The sequence below is a fragment of the Typha latifolia genome, chromosome 13, assembly GCF_019914945.1.
Source record: "Typha latifolia isolate L0001 chromosome 13, TyphaL0001v2, whole genome shotgun sequence".
Classification (NCBI taxonomy): Eukaryota; Viridiplantae; Streptophyta; class Magnoliopsida; order Poales; family Typhaceae; genus Typha; species Typha latifolia.
Window position 1 is genome coordinate 724698 of NC_133098.1, and position 21343 is coordinate 746040.

The 21343-nt window shown below is 37.4% G+C and overlaps 3 protein-coding genes across 5 annotated transcripts; 2 read left to right on the top strand and 1 right to left on the bottom strand.

Annotated features, from left to right (window-relative positions):
• LOC140799996 (uncharacterized) lies at positions 1 to 3878 on the top strand. Its single transcript, XM_073154608.1, has 6 exons — positions 1 to 576; positions 718 to 818; positions 1784 to 1881; positions 2221 to 2429; positions 2601 to 2644; positions 3491 to 3878. Exons 1-6 carry the CDS (start codon positions 153 to 155, stop codon positions 3545 to 3547), a joined length of 933 nt encoding a protein of 310 aa, XP_073010709.1. The 5' UTR covers positions 1 to 152; the 3' UTR covers positions 3548 to 3878.
• A 2241-nt stretch (positions 3879 to 6119) lies between these two features.
• LOC140800143 (rhamnogalacturonan I rhamnosyltransferase 1-like) lies at positions 6120 to 10562 on the top strand. The gene is made up of 8 exons (XM_073154807.1): positions 6120 to 6692; positions 7267 to 7334; positions 7484 to 7572; positions 7679 to 7844; positions 7930 to 8219; positions 8328 to 8532; positions 8631 to 8788; positions 9811 to 10562. The coding sequence occupies exons 1-8, from the start codon at positions 6437 to 6439 to the stop codon at positions 10052 to 10054; spliced, it is 1476 nt and encodes a 491-aa protein (XP_073010908.1). The 5' UTR covers positions 6120 to 6436; the 3' UTR covers positions 10055 to 10562.
• A 579-nt stretch (positions 10563 to 11141) lies between these two features.
• Positions 11142 to 19802, bottom strand: LOC140800305 (pentatricopeptide repeat-containing protein At1g76280). 3 transcript variants are annotated; one of them, XM_073155022.1, is made up of 15 exons: positions 19630 to 19802; positions 19477 to 19534; positions 19332 to 19383; positions 19031 to 19224; positions 18816 to 18923; positions 18193 to 18375; positions 17491 to 17874; positions 17259 to 17405; positions 15754 to 15849; positions 15327 to 15506; positions 14366 to 14593; positions 13595 to 13738; positions 13258 to 13446; positions 12234 to 12353; positions 11142 to 12144 (listed from the first exon to the last, which is right to left on the bottom strand). In XM_073155022.1, exons 1-15 carry the CDS (start codon positions 19641 to 19643, stop codon positions 11746 to 11748), a joined length of 2496 nt encoding a protein of 831 aa, XP_073011123.1. In that variant the 5' UTR covers positions 19644 to 19802; the 3' UTR covers positions 11142 to 11745. The 3 variants fall into 3 exon arrangements, with proteins under 3 accessions (XP_073011123.1, XP_073011122.1, XP_073011124.1); XM_073155021.1 differs by having other exon boundaries at positions 17259 to 17410; positions 17481 to 17874; XM_073155023.1 differs by having other exon boundaries at positions 17259 to 17410; positions 17481 to 17874; positions 19332 to 19402; positions 19630 to 19789.
• Positions 19803 to 21343: the final 1541 nt, after the last annotated feature.

The window sequence follows — 21343 nt, forward strand, 5'->3', positions numbered from 1 at the left end:
TGCGTATTATCAATTCTCGTAGTCAAAATTCCTCGTATATCCATATCCCCCTTAACATTATTTTTCGTCTCCCTCTCTCGACGACGAGAAGACGAAGGGAAGATAGTAATAGTAATAGTAATCGAGGAAGAAGACGATCCGAAGGAATTGCAATGGATCTGTGGGGTAGAGCTAGGGTTTTCGCCGAGGAGGCGGCGAAGAGATCGCAGGAGATCTCGGAGGCGGCGGCGAAGCGATCGCAGGAGCTCACCAAGGGGGCCGCTCGGTTCTCCCAGGAGTTCGTCTCCGAGACGGCGAAGAAGTCGAAGGAGCTCGCTGCCGAGGCAAGCAAGAAGGCCGACCTCATCCGTGCCGAGGCACTCCGTGCCGCCGGCCAGATCAAGACCCTCGCCGCCGACATCCCCATCCCTCCGATTCCGCCGCTCGCAGTCGGTTCCGGTTCTGGTTATGGATCCGGATCCGCTGCCGTCGCGCCGGCTTCCTGTGAGGATGTCGAGATTTTCGGTATCACGGAGGAGTTGAGGGAGTTCGTGAAGGGGATCACGATTAGCACCTTCCGAGATTTCCCCATGGAAGGTGAAACGATCTTGGCATTCAGTTGCTTGCGTTTTGTTTGATTAGGGATCTTGTTTTGGTTATTGAATTGTATGATTCTGTGATTCTTCTATTATCTTCTTTTGTTTATCTGGAAGTAATTTGCTGCTCTTTTATGCACAGATGAACCGAATATGTCGGAGGTCCCCACTGTGTCGAATGTGAGGCAGGACCTTAATGAATGGCAAGCGAGACATGCTACTATTGTTCTCTCTACTGTGAAGGTACATTCGGTGCCACCTTTTCATTTAATAATGTTCTTAATTTGTTCGTCTTAGCTCAATTTGTAGTACACGAAGGCCGAAGCAAATTAAATTTTGGTCCTTCTGTTGATATTTCTGCCTCTTCTCTTTTAACTTATTACTAGGTAAGATATTTGTAATGCTTCCCATCTTGCACACACTTGACATGGTTCCAAATCATGAATAATTGAATGTAACTTGTCCAGTATGATGGTAAGACTGCATCCATCTTGCACTTTGGGTTTGCATTTGAGGGAGCTCCGAAGGATGCCCTTTTTACAGTATAAGAATAGGACTATATAAATTATGTCACTAGATTCATTGTGCATTAATTTATCTGGTTGCATTTCAAATTACTAGTATCCTTATTACAATTTAATGGTCTTGTTCTGAAAAGAACTCAAAAATCAAAGGAGAGTCTCTGATAGTTTATGTCTTTTCTAACCCATTGAGTTCATGGAGAACTGGAATGATTCAGTTGTTTACAATTGAACTGGTGTCTCTAAATATTTTACCCAGTTCTGGATACACTTGTACTTTGGGCGCCCCATGCTTACCAACCATCAGAGTGTACGGTTTAACAAGTCAAATTGCACACTCGAACCCAGTTCTTTTAACAGGGCACATAACATTATCTTCGATATTATTGGTTTCCTAATAGTAGACTTTTGATGATAGTCCTGGTGGATGTTGTGCTGGATTTAATCATATATTTACATGATATACAATTCCATCTGGTCCAGTAGTAAACAAGACTATCTTGAACTCTGTAGTTATTCAGATAATTGTACAGGGCTACATTGTTCTTTTCCCCCCTCTGTCTGGCTGCCTTTCTTTTGGAATGGATTTTGTTGCATCCAGCAGCATTTTGAGTTTTGTTCTTTGTGGGTTTGATTTGTATCTCAGATTAAATGACCTTATGTTATATAATTGTTTCTATGTTTCAGGAAATATCTAAGTTAAGATATGAGTTATGTCCACGCTATATGAAAGAGAGAAAGTTCTGGCGGATATACTTCATACTTGTTAACAGTTATGTGGCTCCGTAAGTCTTCTCCTTTCTTTTCCAGGGTCATCCCTTACTCTGATGCAGATTAAGGAAATTAATAATATCTTCAGATTGCACCATTCTTATCCCAAACTGGTTAATTGTCATAAATATGCCGTTTTTTGGAACTTAAACCCTCAATATTTTATCCTAAAAACTTTACATACTTCTAGTAAGAACATATTTAATATGCCATTTTTTAGAGCTTACATCCTTCAATATTTCATCCTAACAAATATACATACCTCTAGTAAGGACATACTTGGTCTTCAGATGATGCTTTATAAATAAATGCTTGGATATCTTTCTTACTTCACTCTTTCTGCATCCTTATAGCTATGAAAAAAAATATATGGAGGAGTTAAAGATCAAATCAGAAAAGAAGAAAGATAATGAGGTAAAGGAAATATCAATGCCTACACAACCTGTGAAGGGAGAAGCAAATGATCCAAAGTTGCAAACGAAGACTTCAACCTCTTCGAATCCAGAGCATGATTTGGATGTCTTTCTTCTTGGTGATCTTGGAAGCGATGATGATGGTCCAGGTAAGCAATTTACTTTTCTGTACATGTTTTCTCTATCTTAATAGTGCTGGCCAAATTATAATGTGTACATAGTGTCACTGAATTTACTTTGTTATAAGGGGGATAAAAAATGATTATTTTCTTGAAAGTGTTCTTGTATATTCTTTTTCCTAATTATAGTGTATCTTCCAGATGATGGTTTTGATGATGATTTTGATAAGGTTGGAAGCACGTCTGTAAGTGATTCTACCCTCATCCTGTTACGGCACTCCATATGTTCATCTCATTCTTTTTGCGTTTATGTCATATGAAGATTGAGATGGTTCATAATTATGTACTTTGAGCATTTAGTTCCTAGAAGAAGAGAGAAAATACCAGTGCTAATTTAATTTGCCCTAACTTGGTCTTTCAAGTGCTAGTTTCTGTAATTTGCTCTCTCTCTCTCTCTCTCTCTCTCAAGAGTGGTGGGACAGTTAAGAAGTTTTGAATCTTTTTCCAAGAATTTTATTATAAACTTTGTAGTCCACATATATTTACATATATTAATATTTGGATCAGCCTAACTTTAACTGGACCTGATGTCAGGTTCTAAAACTTCCTAACCTCGCCAAAAAAGAAAAAAAAAAAAGAAGCAAAGAGGAAAAAAGAGCAATCAAGAACATACTAGATCCAACACTGTTCACTTCTATTTATTGGGGATCTTTGTGATTTCTATTTCTGACTATGAGCTACACAAATGTACCCTGACCCAAGCAGCCCATGATTAAGATGCTTTTTTTATCAGTAATGTTTGAGTGGGTGCATCGTGATTATCTGCTACTCTTATTGATGACAACTTTATCATGAAGACGTTGATCTTACATTAGCAGATTTCATCAAAGACCCTGTTATTTTAATTGGCACGTATCATTTGCTTTTCACATCCTCAATAGAACTCATTCATGTTCACCATTTAATCTATCTATCATGAAGCAGGAATTTTTTATTAGCATCTTAAACTGATGAACTATTTCTTGATAGAATGTTCAGAAATGGTTCCTAGTAAAGCATCTTATTCCCGACAAACAAATTGATTTTGGCAGGGCTTGGAGAGTGATGATGAGAGAGGTTCAAAAAGTAAGGCAGATGATGCCATATAATTGTCTGACCGTGGGTAAGCCACTGTTCCCGCAGTCCAATTCTCCGGTCCGCTGGTTCCCATGTCATGGCAACATTTTATCAGTTCCAATGTCTTCTCTTCTTTGTATTTTGCTTGTATTAATTTATTGTTTATGTGTAAGTAGAAACTGTGCTTTTATTCTAGTGTTGAAGAAATTTCCGGGGCATATTTTTCATTTCTTTCTGCCAGATCATAATGAGTTAGCCTCTCTCTTGTCTTTTTTTTCTTTGGCATTCTGAACTATGATGGTACATTACTGTCTATATTCTGTGGCAGGTTAATCCACAAAGAATTCTTGAGTACTTTTTCTACTTTTACTGTCTGACCTCTGCTTGTTCGATGCGATCTAAAACTCATGTTCTCTTTTAATTCATGGACTCTAGTATTAGGCTTATCTTTTCTTACCAATTTTCTGGTTATATCATAGATTGTTGATGGATAGTCCTTTTTATCTAGAAAACTCTTTGCTTTGAATCTCTTCGTTCACAACAATACCATTATAATGTTCTGAAATATATAATGCTCATCTCGGTACTTTCTCAATCCGTAGGCATCATTATTTACTCTTAACAGTGATCGCTTCTGCTATCCAGATGTGCATTCTTATCTTTTCCTATACTAGTCCTGTTTTAGGTGAAAATGATACGTGTTTCGTGTAGTGTTTGGTTCCCTCATGCTGGTCGAGAGTAATTATTTGATTTGCTTCGTATATTGTGGACTTCCAATTGAACCATCTGGATTAAGATCGAAAGTTCAACCTGGAAGTTACATCACAATCTCTTTACTTTGACGCTGACGAATATAATTGATTTGACCTTTCATCTCGGTCCTGGTTCTTGTGTTGAACCTTGAGGGCTTGGGCAGTAGCACGCTTTTTTGAATCCGTACTACAGAAATCCATATGTACACTTCATCCAATAAAAAAAGTGGGTTGTTTTTTATTTTTATTATTCATCTGACTGAAAGCTAGATATAACTTGAACAAAAAATTAATTCTGGGCAGTTACTTAGGCTCTGTAAGACTTTTAGTTGTTTTAGTCTAGACTTTCGGTCATATACATCGTTGAATAATTATTCTAAACTAAATATTATCGAAATTTATTTTAAGTCGTTGCGTTGTCGAGCTATTCCTCCAAACTAACTATACCTATCAATTAAATCAAGCCTAATCACTAAACTACTAAATAATTTTAAATATAAGTTGCTTCGACGGACCTTGTTTGACTGCCATATTAATCACTCATTTAAAATAAGAAAAAAAAAAGAAAATGTAACTAATTTGGGAGCTAATCAGAAGCTCTCTAAACTGCAGGAAATAGGCCCCTAGAGTTTTTTTACTAATGGGAAGATGAAAATTTAATCAAATAATAAAATATTCGTGGATTAATTTATGCATAGAATTATCCCTTTTGCACCTCTAAAATGGTGATTGGAAGACAAGAAGTGACTATATAGTATAGACATGAACCATGTCGGTGTCCCCACGTTGCCAGTGGTTGGCTTCTTTTTATATACTGCACCAGTCGTACTGCTGCTTATACGTGTATCGTATAAAGTCCATTTAGAGGATTCGGTGCACATTTGTTTGTATTATTTTGGCAGTAGCTGGTTAACTCTCTGAATTATTTGCAGTTGAAGCCACATTGATACTTCTCCTTGGTAGAAGACTACAAGTATATCTCCATTATGTACCTATAGAAGAAAACTGTGGTTCCTTTTTAATTGTTCTCGCTGTTGTTGGTGTTGTTTTTTTTTCAAAAAATAAGTCTATGTGCTTCATTTCATAAAGATCTCTTATATAGATTATATAAAAAAAAAATCACATAGTCAAATTCTACAAAATTATAAATCATTAAGAATTAATTCAGTATTTTTTTCCCCCAAACATTATTTTAGTATGAAACACAGGAAATTTTATTACTTTTAAGAGGAGCAAATATTTGACAGAGCAAGTAGGCAGACTACTAAATTGCATATGGACCGACAACATGTATACTTTAATCTGGGATGGATGCATCATCACCCAACGCTAATACTCTCCTTCTCCCGTGCTTGTTTGGTTGCCTTCCATTTTAATCTTGATTCATAAAGACAACCCCAACTACCGCTAATATCTTCTTAATCGTTAAGAATTAATTAAAGCTTCTCTTTCTTAGAGGGCTTCCGAGACTAATAAACCCTCAAGGCGTGAGTTTATAAATCACCTTCCCCAATTAAGAAGGATTCATCATTCTCTAACCAGAGGCCAGAGCTGGTCTTTTCGCAATATAGGTTGTTATTTGCCGAAAAATAAACAGAAAAAGATTTCGACACGACCGTTATGACACGTCAGGAGACGGACGACAAAAGGCGGCGACTCACGGGATTAACGGAGTAGACTAACGGTGCCGGTCACGAGTGGTGAAAATTCCGTGCAAACCCATCATTCGCGCCTAGCTGTTACCCTGTCACGGCCCACTGGACCATCCACAACCCGCCACGTATAAGACGTCATAACACACGCGCTCCTTTGGGTGTATCCATATCGAGATTAAGGGTCAGGATCCGATCCCGAGCTCAATCTCATCGTATATACGTCACCGACGCCTCGAAGAGCTCTCGCTCTCCGGAGATCGAGTTTCTCGCCTCCAATTCACGGTGATCGAGTCGTTCAGTAGAATCCCAACTCCGGATCTCGATGTCCGGAAGAGCGGATAAGTTTATTTCCATTTTTCTTTTGGTTAAGATCATCAGATTTTAGCGGCAAGGCGGGGGAGCGGTAGCCGAAGTCAGAAGAGATTTATATTTTAATCTGGAGATTGTTGTGATCGATGAGGGGGATTGGGCGGAGTGATTAGGGTTAGGTTTGCTATGTCGTGTTGACGAGGCGATGGGATTGAGGGGGGAGAAGATTACGATATCGAGGAGGTCTCGCATGAAGCGATGGATGATTCGAGTCACCACCACCGTGATTGTGTGGACGTGCGTGATGCAGCTCACGGCACTGGGGGAGATGTGGGGGCCGAGGGTGCTCAACGGATGGCCTTCTTGCTTCACCCCATTCGATTCGCCACTCTTCGTGAAACCATCTCGGGAGCAGGAGGAGAGGGCTTTGGTAGTCGAGAAGATCGTCCTTCCTCCTAAAAGTGAGTTCTTTTATTGCGGATTGCATTTGTTTGTGTGGAAATCCCAATTTGAGTGGGTTAATGGTTTCAAAATTCTGCTATTTTTAGGCTTATTGATGGTGGATGTTACTATAGTTGCTTAAATCGTTGGCTTTTGTATAACATGATGCTGTAATACTTGCTCATGTTTCTGCCACCTCGAAAAATCTAGTCGTGTCTTAGTTTTCTAGGCGATTGTTTGCAATAATTAACTCCTTTTTTTGTCACTGTTTAACTCTTTCGATTTATTTCTGCTTCCTGACCTATCTAGTAGTTTTGAGTATTCGCACAGTTGCTCAATGTTGATGTTAAGCCATTTTGGGTAGTTTCTCTTCCATTCATTGTCTGTAGCATGCAAATCAGTTTGGTCAGGCTCTCCTGTAATCCATGTACTTTCAATTTTGAAGTCATCAAATGTTGCTCTCTTTGCCAATTGGATATTATCTGCTAGCATTTTGGTTGGCCAACACTGACGTGTGTTGCTACATTTCTGAGATGCACATTATTTATATGCTTTGCTGCGCTGTCTGAATTTTTTGATGCTCTTTCTCTTTAGGGATCTATAGGAACAATGGTTACTTAATGGTTTCATGCAATGGTGGGCTTAATCAGATGCGAGCAGCGGTAAGCAATTGATGAAGCTTATAGAAGTACAGAACTATCTATTTTCTATTTATTGATTTATGAGTAGTGTCGTTGCTCATTTTGATAGAAATTTTATGTTATAAACCCTCACATTGCAGTCTTCTTTGTTTCCATTCATTTTATCTCAGATATGCGATATGGTTGCTATTGCAAGATTTTTGAACGTGACTCTGATAGTACCAGAATTGGATAAAACCTCATTTTGGGCCGATCCTAGGTCTGCTTGTCTGTTGTATTATAAGTCTTCTTGTTATTTTAATCTTCAATAATTTTGTCTTCTTCCAAAAGTTCTCATGAAACAAACAACTTCTTCATCATTGCAGTGAGTTTCAAGACATATTTGATGTGGATCATTTTATAAACTCATTAAGAGATGAGGTCAGGATATTAAAAGAACTACCACCAAGGCTAAAGAAAAGGGTGGAGCTAGGAATGATTTACTCGATGCCACCCATTAGTTGGTCTGATATCTCTTATTACCAGAATCAGGTAGCTACATTTTTATAGTATATTTGGACGGTTACATCACTGCAATCCATTGAAGAGGCTAACCATCTGTTTGATTTGTAAACAGATTCTTCCTTTGATGAAGAAATACAAGGTTGTACATTTGAATAGGACTGATGCCAGACTTGCCAATAATGGTCTACCTCTAAAGATCCAAAAGCTGCGTTGTCGAGTAAATTATGCCGCTCTGAGGTTTACGCCTCAAATTGAGGAGTTGGGCAAGCGAGTGATCAGAATGCTCCGTCAGAATGGACCTTTTTTGGTTCTTCACTTACGATATGAAATGGACATGTTGGCCTTTTCTGGCTGCACCCATGGTTGCACTAGTGAAGAGGCGGAAGAGCTTACAAGAATGAGGTATGAGTGATCTGTTTTCTATTTTCCTTCCTGCCTTTCTTCTGTAATCTCATATAAGTAAACTCTTGAGGATTCCTTTGCAATTTATATTGTGGGAGTGGCTTCCAGATATGCTTATCCATGGTGGAAAGAGAAAGTAATCGACTCTGATTTGAAAAGAAAAGATGGACTGTGTCCCTTGACACCAGAGGAGACTGCTCTGGTTTTTAGAGCATTGGATATCGATCGCAATATTCAAGTATACATTGCTGCTGGAGAAATATATGGTGGACATCGGAGAATGTCTGCACTTACTGCAGCTTATCCTAATGTGGTCAGTTCATGCGATAGTTGTATTACTTTTATTATTAGTATTGCAGGTTGCTTCATTTTTCAGAAAGAATGACTGGATACAGTAACAATTATATGCAGGTGAGAAAAGAAGTACTATTAGAACCTTCAGATCTCAGATTTTTCCAGAACCATTCATCGCAGATGGCAGCATTAGACTATATGGTATCTATAGAGTGTGATATCTTTGTTCCAACGTATGATGGTAACATGGCAAAAGTTGTTGAAGGTCATCGCAGGTATTGTTCGATATGATGCCATTTGTAGTGATTCTTAACTGTATCTTTCAGTTCATCAACTTCCTTGTGGTAGCAAATCTACTTTGGTCAATATTTTCAATATTAATTGGGCAGGAATGCAATAAAATATTCATTTTTTTAAAAGTTGGATGCGAAGATACTAAAAATAAATTATTCTGGACACAGATATATGCATGCAAAATCTCTTTAACCCAATAGTGACAATCAGATTTAGTGGCCCTTCTACCTTCAGCTTTTCCATTCTCTATGTTGCTGTCAGAAATTTTAAGTTGTGGAGGTGGTAGAGATGGAGTTGCTTAGCACTTTTAGTTCTTTGTTTATAATTTATGTTTATGCCTAAATTGTATTGGTTGACCTGACTATAAAGTAAGGCTGAAAATGATTCTATGATCTCTTTAGGTATCTATTTAAAACTGAATCCCTTTTAGGTATCTATTTCTTTGATTATAGTTGGATAAAGTTCTGTGATTCCTTATAAGCTACAGGCACATATGAAAACTAACATGGTCACCAACAGCATTTAAAGATATTGTATTAGCTGACCTAAGGCCTTTATGGATCTTTCACAAGGTGTGGTGGGCAACCCATTTTATTTGCTGTAGACAGATTGTTCTTTTATTAGGTTTTTGCCATTCGATAATACCAGCGTTTGGAGAATTTCACATGCCATTAAGTTGTATCTCAAAGCAAGATTGTGCTGAGAAGATTTCTGGCTCAGCCTTTGGCGACATAATCAAGTTGATACTGATCTCATCTCCTTTCCTGTACTGCCTGGCAAGTAGTTGCAATTGCAAGTGCCTACCTCTTTGCATGCTGAAATAGTGCTTCTATTATTATTTTTTTGACAAAAAGTGCTTCTATCATTAATATATGGGTTTTTGTGAAGTTCACGATACTTATTTGGTTCTTATGAAATGAAAATTACTAATGTTTGCATGCAATAGTGGATTATAACATGCATAAGCTTTCACTTGCCCAGTTATGGTTTCTCTTTCCTGCAGGTATTTGGGGTTCAGGAGGACTGTCCTATTGGATCGAAAACTTATAACTGAGCTAGTAGATCAGTATAGCAATGGTTCATTGGGCTGGGAGGAGTTCTCATCGTCGGTGAAGGCAGCCCATGAAAATCGCATGGGAATGCCTTCTAAGAGAGTGGTTATCCCTGATAGACCCAAGGAAGAGGACTACTTCTATTCCAATCCCCAAGAATGCTTGCTACGGCCAGATGAGCCATCGGTTTTGTGAAACTGCTATTACAGTATTCTTCTTAGATTGCTATTCTTTTGTAGACACAATTAACATGTATCACGGATTGGTCTTGATTTGAGCCGAGTAGAAATGGACAAAGATGTGCATCAAGCCAAGAAGAGCATTTGATAAAGAGGAAGATGTCCTGATGCAGCTCAGCCAGTAAATACACATTTGTAATAGAATGCAGTTTTTTATTAAAAAAAAATTATTCAAATAAAAGTTGATATTGTTGTATAGTAAGTGAACGAGAGAGCGGAGATGGGGGAGAGATATAAGGGTAGATAATACATATAAGGGTAGAGAATACGTCCCATTACACGGGTATTCTGCTGCATGTATAACAGAGGTGATTGGATGTTCGATTTGTATATCTGGATTCAGGCTTCAGTCAAATGTTTGTAATTCACTTCTGAAATTTTTGCCATTCAAGATCTCTGAATTTGGTCTTTCCTTACTGTAATCGGTTCAACTCTGCAATAATATTTATTACTTGTTACCCTGATCTTATTATGAAATATTTTTGAAGCTACGTGTATAAACAGGAGACCTGGGTTGCCTCAATTTAGTGGCTTTGAGCCGTAAATTTGAATGTCTATTTACCATCTTTGATGTATCAGATTTTATGTCAACAATGATGAGATGGCTGTTTCATCGAATCTAATGCCATTTATTAATTATACTGATCAGTGCTAAGTCGATTCATAAAACAATGAACACTTTCGTAGTAGATCAGCCAGACTAGAACAGGATTAAAGAAGAGCTGAAGCACAACGTATCCTTCGCCCTTTTTGTTTGTTAAGTGCCATTAGGATCTCTTAGGTGAATCCAATACCGACAGCATACTAGCATATGGCATTAGGATCTCTTAGGTGAATCCAATACCGACAGCATACTAGCATATGGCATGAGGGGTGCTGCACTGCACCCCTCTTAGAGGTGATCCGCTCACCGCCATCACCCGTCATGCCAGAAAGCTTCGTCAATGAAGTCGTCATTGTTATCTAATAATCACGGCACAAGCTATCATAATTAATCCAGAATTTCAAGGAGAAAAAGAATTGCTGCAGCAAGCAGATAGATATTAGAAGAAAAGGATAAATATCATATACCTATCTATTTCTCTTGACATGTATGCTTCCATATGATTTCTTTATATTATTCCCATGCATTCTCGAATAAAACATCAATAAATACACGATTTACATCTCTGATATGCAAGAATCAGCAAAACTGACAAAATTTTGTTATTCTGGTGCCTATCTGTCTATTATAGCTATGTCTGCATACAAATTTCAAAAATCCTCGTGGTACTTCGGCGTTTTCAGTTCTGGATGGGCAAGAATTTGCTAAGCCGGCCTCCATATTTCTTTCTGGGGGATCTCATCTAGTTACTATGTCACCTTCTTTCGCACTGAGCTATCATCAGCCTAAAACTTCCATGGAGGCCAGCGGAGCTTTCAATTGGTGATTGTGAGCTGATCAGTTAAATGCAAAGCGCCAGCTTCGCTACAGATTAGAGAAACCACCAACACAATCAGGTGAAAGTTTCTGTATCTCTAAACAGCATCTTTGTGAAGGTATAGGGCCACTCCTTTGAAAGAACATTAGGCAGCATGTTGATACAGGTATAGGGTTGATCCTTCCAAAAAAATATATTGTAGGTTGAGCTGGATACAAGGTAGGCATCAGCTTTTACCCACACCGTAAGAAGAAGATAGCCTTTTTGCCCAGAGACTTTTAGCTGGAGAACATGATATGGAGAAACCAGCAATTGCACACCATCTTAAGTTCAATAGAGCTGTTGCAAGATACTCTTGGGATGCTTTAAATGTCTCAATGATCTTTAATTCTGCATCTGGGTCTTCATTATGGATAAGGTCCTCAAAGGAAACCCTCTTTTTTTGAAGGATGTTATCATCTTCTGAGATCATCCGCAAGCTTAGGACCTGCAAGGCTTCCACAGCTGTGTTCTCAAACCCACATTCCACATATGCAGAGAACGTGTACCAAAGGGTTGAAGGATCAGGTTGGATCTTATCTTTGTGCATGCGCTCAATGATATGCTCAATTACATCAATTTGACCCTGAGGCAATCATAAGATCTTAAATTTGCGGATGTCTATGTAAGTACTACTGCAGAGATGATTGAACAATTATAGCATCGTGAGTGTACCTTAGCATATGCTTCTTTGAGAACCGTATTGAATATCTGGATGTCAGGCCGAATCCCTTCAATTCTTAGCTGCTCCAAATAATGTAGCGCACTATCAAAATTTTCATCTGCTAACAGTACCTGAAAGGAAACTAAAAACATTTAGAGATGTACATCTATTTTCTAATGCCAAACATGATTGCATGTCATTCGTGAAGGCCTCTTCAAGTAGTTTTACTGCTTATCCACCTGCTGATATTTCATCCTTTAAACTTAGATCTCATTAGTCTATTTCTTAATAAAAATCAAATCTTGATAAACTGTCTCGGCGCAGTGCCTCCTTTTCTACCAAGAAATTTGATCATTCTACAGCTGACTGGCACAGTACTGATTAATTAAGATACTGATGAAGAAAAATATTAAAAAAAAACTAAGACGGTGTTTTAATGTTAAGACTTCAAATCAATAACATAACAATATCAGATAAGAAAGAAAAGACACTCTGTAAGACTCTTTTAGGGCTGAAACCTTTGTTTCTAAGGGGGACAGAACCAGCAACACTTGGGCAGCTGGACCACCGGCACTATGGCATGACATTGGCCACTGCTTATGGAGGCTACTATGAAGCTAGAAATATCTCTTTTATGAGAAAAAGTTGGCAAACAAACTACTTGGTAAGCCAAGACAAATGCTAAGCTTTAAAGCTTCTGGATAGATGATGCTACCAAAAAGACTAAAGTGAGAAACAAAAGTGCTGCTAAAAATGCAGAAATATAAAATCAGTCAAATGCAATGCCATGTTAGCCATGCATTCCCTTCTAATTTTATAAAAAGGATAACGATATTCAAGAAATTTGTTTATAAAAAGTTATCCAAGTGGGGAATTAAGATAGAGAGAGCTTGTGCCACATCATTTATCAAATCTAGAGGTCTATACTTTCTATAAACTTAGTATAGTGAGGCCGGTCGTCCAGCCGAATACCAAAAGTGCTTTTAAATGTTAAAAGATTCTCCTTATTGAAGATATGAAAGAAGTGGGGAATACCTTGATTAGTGCAGTATATGTTAACAACTGTGGACAGAAACCATCACGGTACATCAATGATACCAATGCAGATGCAGATCTGAAACATCTCAGAATGCCACAACATTCTATCATTATGTTGTAGATGGCAATGTTGGCTGGGAGACCATACAATCTCATATTCTTAAAGACTCTAATTGCTGCATGACTCTGCAATCCAGAAATATCAATTGCTCTTAAATTTCACCTTTACCATGCAACAACAAAAGAGAATGATTTTATACCAATTTAATGCCTTTCAGCATTCCATAATCCCCACCCAAACAGATACAAAAACAAGAGGCAGAAGAAAACATACTTCCTTGGACTTAACAAGTGCATGAAGCACAGTATTGTACATATCACTTCTTTTATAAGGATCCATCATCCATAGCATGCTTTCAGCTACGTTTAAGTACTGCAGCATCTCTTGTATCATGCCCTCAGCTCCAAGAGCTCTAATCTGAAAGGTAAGGGATTAAAACAATTACATAAAAGCATAAAACTGATCTTTTTTTCAGGAAATTACCTTCTACATTAACACTAGATGAATGGTAAGAATTTCCATGTGGGGATTACAGAATCCAGATCTGACCAAAATATAATTGTTTTGGAAAATATGCATATTAAAAGTAAAACCAAACTTAATTTTATTCTAAAGCACATGAATGAAGTTTTAAAACAATAATATAAAACATCTATAGGAGTACAACCCATACAGCCAAATATCATAATCAAAGACAATATCAACGCACATTAGCCATAGTTTCAATCTCATCCTGAAAAAGGAAGCAAAAGAAGAACCGCAAAACTAGTAAATCAGCTGGCAACAGATACTGTCCAACCAAATTTAGGACTATGGGGAGTAGGTGTTTAGGAGATGCGTGTCGCAGTGCTAGACAAAATCTACTGTACATGACTCTTACATCTTAATGCTAACTGCTTTCTCTACTTGTCCTAGAAATATAAGTTTATAATATCTACTTTCATATATATATGTTTGTAACATTTTTAGCTTTCCAGGATAGACCCGGTCTACACATTCTCTATATATGACAGGATATCGGGAGAAAGAAAAAGGCAATCTTACCAGGTTCTTCATTGATGTGAAGCTGTGTTGAATTTCATTCTTCATCATATCCATATGTATGATGCTAATTCTTTTGGCAACATCAACATGTGAAAACATATCTCCTTTCTCGTAGGGGTCGTTGACATTGCCGAACAAGGAAAACATAAGCTCGTAGGTTCTAATGTTTGATTTGATATTAAGATGCTTCATTATGGCTATTACTCGAACAGCCCGTTCTGGTTCATCCTGCAAGGACACATTGACATTCTTATTTTCAGTTTTTTTGGTATGCATACATCAATAAAGTCATTATCACATGGTAAAACCAGGAAACAATCTTCAGTTGAGTAATCATATCAAAAAAAAGATGAATGAGGACAGAAAAGAGAAGGTGAAATTTTTTATTCCTGGACAGAGTTCATATGACGCTGTGCATTTGATTCAACTATTCTATTTTTTTGTTGGACTCGACTTTTTCAGTTTGTACATGGGCACTTTGTATGTCTTGCTGGTGTGAGGTCCAAATGTTGTATAAGATTCATGATACAGAATTTCCTACTGATGATAATTTTTAAGTGACTATACTGTCAGTCTAACACCTTCAAGCTCTTTGTGGTTTCCTTCATCGATCATCCACAATGAAAAAAGAGATGAAGTACCTTACCTTCTCAAAATGTTGCGAAGGTGATAAAATATGACTTTATCAACTGTATCTTGCAGACAGCAATTGTATGAAATTAGACAGGATTGGAATATATGGCAATCTATTTAGAATTTAAAAGTAGCATAACTATTTTCTTTTGTAATGCATGACATTGTTTTGAAATATAAGAAGCTAGGGAAAAAATGTAAAAATTATGAAGTTGCAGTCCTACTCTGTTAAAAGGAAAGAAGAAATCCCAATAGTAAAATAACTAATCAGAACAGATAGAATATATTAACCAAATTCTGGAGTCACTTTTACAAAAAGTTGAGTTACCATAACACAACAGGCAGCAAGTAAGGCATTGAACGCATGTATGTACTTTGGTAGGTTATCTGAAATTCTTCCCAAAAGTATCTCAGCCAACATAAGGTTTAAAGTTTTGCTATGAGCAATTGACAGAGTAGCAAGTGTGTCATTGGAAGGCTCAATATTCCTTTTTATCATTAAATCCACCTGAAAATTAGAAACAATAAGAAAAGGTTAATCTACATTCTACGGAATATTAAAGAGTCTAGAAAGAAGAGATATCAACTATTCTGTTGGTGCAGCACTAGTAAGTATTAACTTTAGACCTATTTATAAAGCTCTTTGCAAATGATAGCATATCAGCAAACCATAAATTAAAAAGATATGGCAACATATGATTTCTGTCAACTCATTTCATTTGGTTAAAATAAGTATATGATAATTGATAACATACCACTTTCATTCCATAAGCTATTCCTTTTTCCTTAATAACAGCTTTAACAAAGCCGTCATATGTATGTTGTGATGGTTCCAGTCCAAGGTCATGCATCTATATGGGAAAAGCCAAGAACAGTTAAATGTATAAATTCAATTAAAGAAGGAATAACTTAATAAAGGATTTTTAAAACAAGTTCAAAATAATTTAACTGAGAAAACTCATTTCAGTACACTTTCCACATAAATATCTTGAAACTTGACATGCAGGAAAATGAAGACTGCAAGAAAAATCATGAATCCAATAATTTTTCACGTGCATCTCATTTCCACCATTTAAGAGAGACCAAATGCACCCGAAAAAAGTAAAGCTAAATTTTCTGCTTGCATAATACACAATTAGAAGCAACCCATACAAACATATAGCTACAATAAAAGGAAAAAGTAGGAACTTGTGCAGCACACATTTAGTGAATATCAGATTATAAATTACACAAAACAAGCACCAAAATAATGAAGTGAACTTCAGCAACCTTTTATTTAGAAGAAAAAAAAGAATACATTATGATTGCTATCTATATTGAGGACAAGTCAAATGAAAAGCTTGCAACTGCTGGATTCCAGCTGCATTGTCTGGTCAAGTCTTCCAAGTACATAATAATTAAAACATGGAAAGTCATCTATATTTGGAAATTTAGACAAACTTTTGATGAATCTTTTTGCTGATGTACAGTTAAACTAAAAGGTGTCATTTGAAATTATAAAATTGCACACTGCTTCAAGTGATATCTTGCCACTCTTAAGTGTCAAATAAGCCGAATTCTGCTAAGTCTGCAAACTGCATAAGTATGTGTGCAACAGACTTGACCGTTTTGTTGCTAAGAGAGCCCAAGTGCCATCCTTCTAAGCTTGCAGTGGAACATGGTCCTATTATTCTAGATAAACTTAGAACAGAGAGATCATCGTGCCCATTTCTATTTTGCTTCTTAACAAGCCACAAGAATAGAGAAAAAAGAAAGAAAAAGATTTACTCCAACACAGACTGTCGTTTTTCTTTGACTATAACATCGAGTGACCTTTGATATATGTTGCATTTCTTTTTAAGGTATCTAGAATGTGTTGTGGCTCTTTCTCAGCTCTTTCTGATAGCGTTAATAGAAATTAGATTGAAATGCACATGACTCTTCAATTTAATTCATGTCTTCTCTTAGATCCTGTTTACATCCCAAAATAAGCTGTCTGAAAGTTCAACATGTCAATACTTTGACAACAAGAAGGATAAAAGCTAACAAGATTTTGTCTCTTAGATGTCTTGAAAAGAAGCTACTTAGAAACAAACTGATAACTGTACAAACCAACAGATGAGAAAAGTAAAGAAGGACAAAGATTTTAGATTTTAAACACATATATTATCAATGACTAACAATGTCAATACTCAAGATGCTGCAGAAAGAATTGTATTACAGTACTAAAAGAACAAGATGTATAGAACATAGTCCTCTAGATGCAATTATACAGTGGTACCTGCAGAAACAACTGCTCAGCTAATTTGTATTTGTTAAATCGTGCACAGGCATGTAACATATCATTGAACGACCATCTCAAGAAATTTCGAACAGGTACAGATGCATTTCTCATCTCTTGTTTTGTCACGCAGAACTCACTGTTCTCCTGAACTGCAGAATTTCTGGTTGTAAATTAAACAGCACAAACAATGTGAACAAGCATTTTGTGAGTTATTTCTACCTTCATCTACCTCATCTTGTTTTTTTTCCCCACCAAATAAATCGAGATCTCTCGAACTTTCTTCTGCTTTTAGGAAGCCTTGTTCCAATGGTGACAATAAAGAAATGTCACTTTTTACTGAAAATAAGTTGTCAGAAAGACCAATTTTTGCAGGTATAGGAATATCTAGTCTTGATGATTGGTATCGCCTTGCAGAGGACATTGTAAGAGAGGCACTTCTCTGTTTAGCAAGAGTGACCATGTGTTGCAAGACAATATATGCAGACTCCACATCACCAAATTGAACCATGGACCAAACAAATTTCCGCAGAGTTATAATGTTTGGGTTATAGTACCTAGTGCAATCCTTCCAAATTTTGTGAACTGCAGTCAAACTTCTCTGCAAAACTGCAAGCTGCAAAGGAGTTAACAGTAAAACCATGTAGAAGAGTGATAAATAGTAGAACAAAACCAATGACCATTCTTAGAATATAAAAAGAATAATACTGCTATGCTCTAACAACTTAAGTTTTTTGAGTAGTTGATGAGTTAACATAGTACCAAAGCAGGAAACAGGAGATAAGTAAAAATTGAGAAAGATTTATAACGAAGCAAACCAATGGAAAAGTTTAAAAAACAAAATAGGGAGTGAGTCTGCATGGCCATATACTATACATTAGATTATGACCTTCAGTACTCATATTGTTTAAAATGCTTATAGTTAATTATGAACCTTGAGAAGCTCCCAGTAAGTTATTTCTGACTTCCCAATTAGCCGCCTTTCCATTAGCTTCAAACACTGCTCAGCTTCATTTGAGCTTTTTTTACTATCACATCCACTCAAGAAAATATTAAACAGTGGCAGGACAACATGGCCACGATCACCTTCCACGAGAAGTGATAAAAGATTAAGCGCCTGAAAAGAAAAGCAAATACAAATAGTGGTAGAAGTTTGGCAAGCACAACTTAATATCCAGGTAAGTAATAATCTAAAAAAAGGTACGGCTCATCTAGAAAGCAAGCTCCTAAATATTGACGGTCGCTAAGATGGTAACAAAACTAACAATAATATAACAGTTTGTTTATCTATTAAGAAATCAAAATACTGATGAAGCATAAGCATAAACTATGGTAGGCATTCAGGATCTTATAAAATATCTAGGCCTCTAAGGCATCTATAAAGTAAAAAAGATTCTGAGAACCAACCAACCTTACTCCTAAAATGTCCTTTTACCCAGTCAACAACAACAATAAATCAAGAAAATACAAAGGGACTTAACCTCCGAAAAGCTGTTAAGAACGGTTAAGATTCAGAAACAGAAGAGGTTGATTAACAAAATACAAATGTCTGTATACCTCGTTAAGGTACTCTCCTTTGCTAAAGGCTCGAACGATCGATCTGTAACTTCTCTTATTCAAATCTACTGCTTCTTCCTCCAGAACTTTCCATGTCTCCATAACAAACTATATAAACAACAGGAAAAGAAGAAAAAAAAAGGAAAAACTTGTGAAGCTTTCCAGGAAAAAAAAAAGAGAGGTTTTATCTGCGCAAATAAATAGGACCATTATACCGAAGGATCAGGCGCTTGTGCACAGTATTCCAAAATATGAGTAAAATCCTCAGGGCCTAGGGAATGATTCACAGTAACATAATTCAAAAGCATCTTGGAGGCTCCCTCTCTATCCCCTTTTCGAAGGGCATTAACAATCTGCAGCTGTACAAACCTAGTGGGCAGCTGCCCTTTCCATGTAATATAATCATCACCTGCATGTCATTGCATCAAAATGTGATACATCACCTGAAATATTATTGCCGCTATATGTACTAAAAAAAAGTGAGCAATTGAGCATTCTTCAATGACGGTCAAGTACCTTGAAAACCTTCAGAAGCATGCCTCGACTGCACTTTATCAGCGGCATTCTTCTGCGCCAAGAATACCCAACTAAAGGCATCAATTTCAAACCACTACCTAGAGGAAATCTCTTCGAAATCAAAGAAAAGGAAGTGTAATCTTACTCTCTGTCCTGCTCTTGGGACATTAGTAGAACCAAGAAGCCCACGAGTAGCCCTCAATCTGCGACCCAAAGAGAGCAACAAATCCAGGCAATTAGCATTTCGAAACACTACCTACCGACCACTGCATCAGCGAGTCACCGGGTACACACTTACAGGTATCTATGCATGTCTCAGATCTCCTCAAATCTTGACTCTGGAATCAGCAACCCAAGGGGAAATCCAAACCCTATAAGCTATCCCGGCTGCAGATCTCGGTGGTGGCGGTCATGGAGTTGGAACTTGGGGAAGAGTGTTTGGGCATACTAGCTTTACTGGTTGGTCTCTTTAAGATGGGACTCGGCAACGAAGAAGCTACTTGTGCGTTTAACACTACCGACTTCAGTAAGAGTCGGCAAGGCTGCGAGGGTTCTCGTTTCGGACGGGTCCGTCTCCGGCCGGGCTCTTGATCCGTCTCCAAGCTTCTAGGCCTCAGGCCGGGCCGAGCCAGCCGGGCTTGGGCCCAGAGGAGGACAACCTCAAGTCGGTCATTTTGCAAAGAACGTTTTTTTTTTTAATATATACTTTTTAGCAACCAAGCATCATCTTAGACAAAGGCCAAGATAGACGTGATCACTGGCCTAGCCAGTTCAAACCGGTGGGTTTGAGTCGAGCCAATCGGGCTGGCAATTGTGTTTGCCAGCCTAACTGCGAGTGGCTCGGGCCAGACTAGAATAGTTTAGTTCGTTATTATCTATCGAGCCATGAAAGAGCGAGCTAGCTCTGTTGGGTCATCCGCGTTCAAATTTTTTTTTAAAAAAAAAGCTATTTTTAGAATTGTTTTACCTTTAGTTTTTTTTTAAATATTTATATTCCTCCCTTTTTAAAAAAATGCTAAAAAATAAATTTAAATAGTACAAAGATTGATCACTTATTGGAGAGTTGGGTATAAAAAAATGTAAAATATTTTAAAATCTCATTGGTTTCAATGTAGCAATATGGGCGGGCTTAGTTGTGGGATAAGTTTTTGTGCGAGTTGATGGGCGGGTTTCTAGATCGGGTTGGGCAAGCAAAGGGTTGGCTTGTCCCGACCACTGATAGTTCGAGCTCTGATTAAGTTAAATCCAAATCGATCCAAACTGAGCTAAGCCGCTTGATTAAGTACTGTAAGAATAAGAAGAAAAAAAAATAGAATTTAAACAATCAAAGGTGTTATTCAACAAAAGTAGCAAGCTATTTCTTTGTCAAAAGAGAAATATGGATATGATATAGGTAATCATTATTGTCTCGTGCTGGCCGGCCCCCTGGACACCCCCGCCCTTCACTCCTGCATTAATTTTCTTTAGCAACTTCGTTTTCATTCGGTACTTCATACTGCTAGATGATATATATATAATATATTATCTGGTTAGAGAATTCTCGTAGCTGCGTTGCGACTATGGATTCAAAGATGAATTGATCAAGTATAAGATGACATCGAATATGTAACTGTAGATCCTCCTTCCCTCCATTCTAATCACTTGTGCGAATATCCAAATACCATGGAACTTCTTTGCTAATCTTATCGTCCAAACAACCTAGTAAGTTCCTAAGACTGTTTATTTTTTATAGTAGAATATTTAACTGTGATTGCTACAAAGATTCCTTCTACTTTCTTGGCAACGATATGGCACTATGGAAGTTTCACAATCAATCGACTAAAAATAAAAAGAGAGAGAGAGAGAGAGATCAGCGTTAAGTCTTATCGGATGGATCATGACTTCTTAACATATGCATCTTCTTGTTTGTCTAGTTATTTCTGATCCCTCTGACCTCTTCTCCAAGTAAATGAATCAAATGCTATGCCTAATGCCTCTCCTCTTCAATTTTCCTGCTAACTACTATATGGCAC

What these genes read in the sequence shown, in the direction of transcription:
- LOC140800305 (XM_073155021.1), bottom strand. An exon ending in CACTTGTTAAGTCCAAGGAA is followed by an intron (nt 13,447 to 13,594) that starts GTATGTTTTCTT and finishes TCTGGATTGCAG; the next exon opens with AGTCATGCAGCAATTAGAGT. An exon ending in CATATACTGCACTAATCAAG is followed by an intron (nt 12,354 to 13,257) that starts GTATTCCCCACT and finishes GTTTCCTTTCAG; the next exon opens with GTACTGTTAGCAGATGAAAA.
- LOC140800143 (XM_073154807.1), top strand. Translation starts at nt 6,437, where the DNA reads ATGGGATTGAGGGGGGAGAAGATTACGATATCGAGGAGGTCTCGCATG. An exon ending in TTAATCAGATGCGAGCAGCG is followed by an intron (nt 7,335 to 7,483) that starts GTAAGCAATTGA and finishes ATTTTATCTCAG; the next exon opens with ATATGCGATATGGTTGCTAT. An exon ending in GAAGAGCTTACAAGAATGAG is followed by an intron (nt 8,220 to 8,327) that starts GTATGAGTGATC and finishes AGTGGCTTCCAG; the next exon opens with ATATGCTTATCCATGGTGGA.
- LOC140799996 (XM_073154608.1), top strand. Translation starts at nt 153, where the DNA reads ATGGATCTGTGGGGTAGAGCTAGGGTTTTCGCCGAGGAGGCGGCGAAG. An exon ending in TTGTTCTCTCTACTGTGAAG is followed by an intron (nt 819 to 1,783) that starts GTACATTCGGTG and finishes TCTATGTTTCAG; the next exon opens with GAAATATCTAAGTTAAGATA. An exon ending in GTTAACAGTTATGTGGCTCC is followed by an intron (nt 1,882 to 2,220) that starts GTAAGTCTTCTC and finishes GCATCCTTATAG; the next exon opens with CTATGAAAAAAAATATATGG.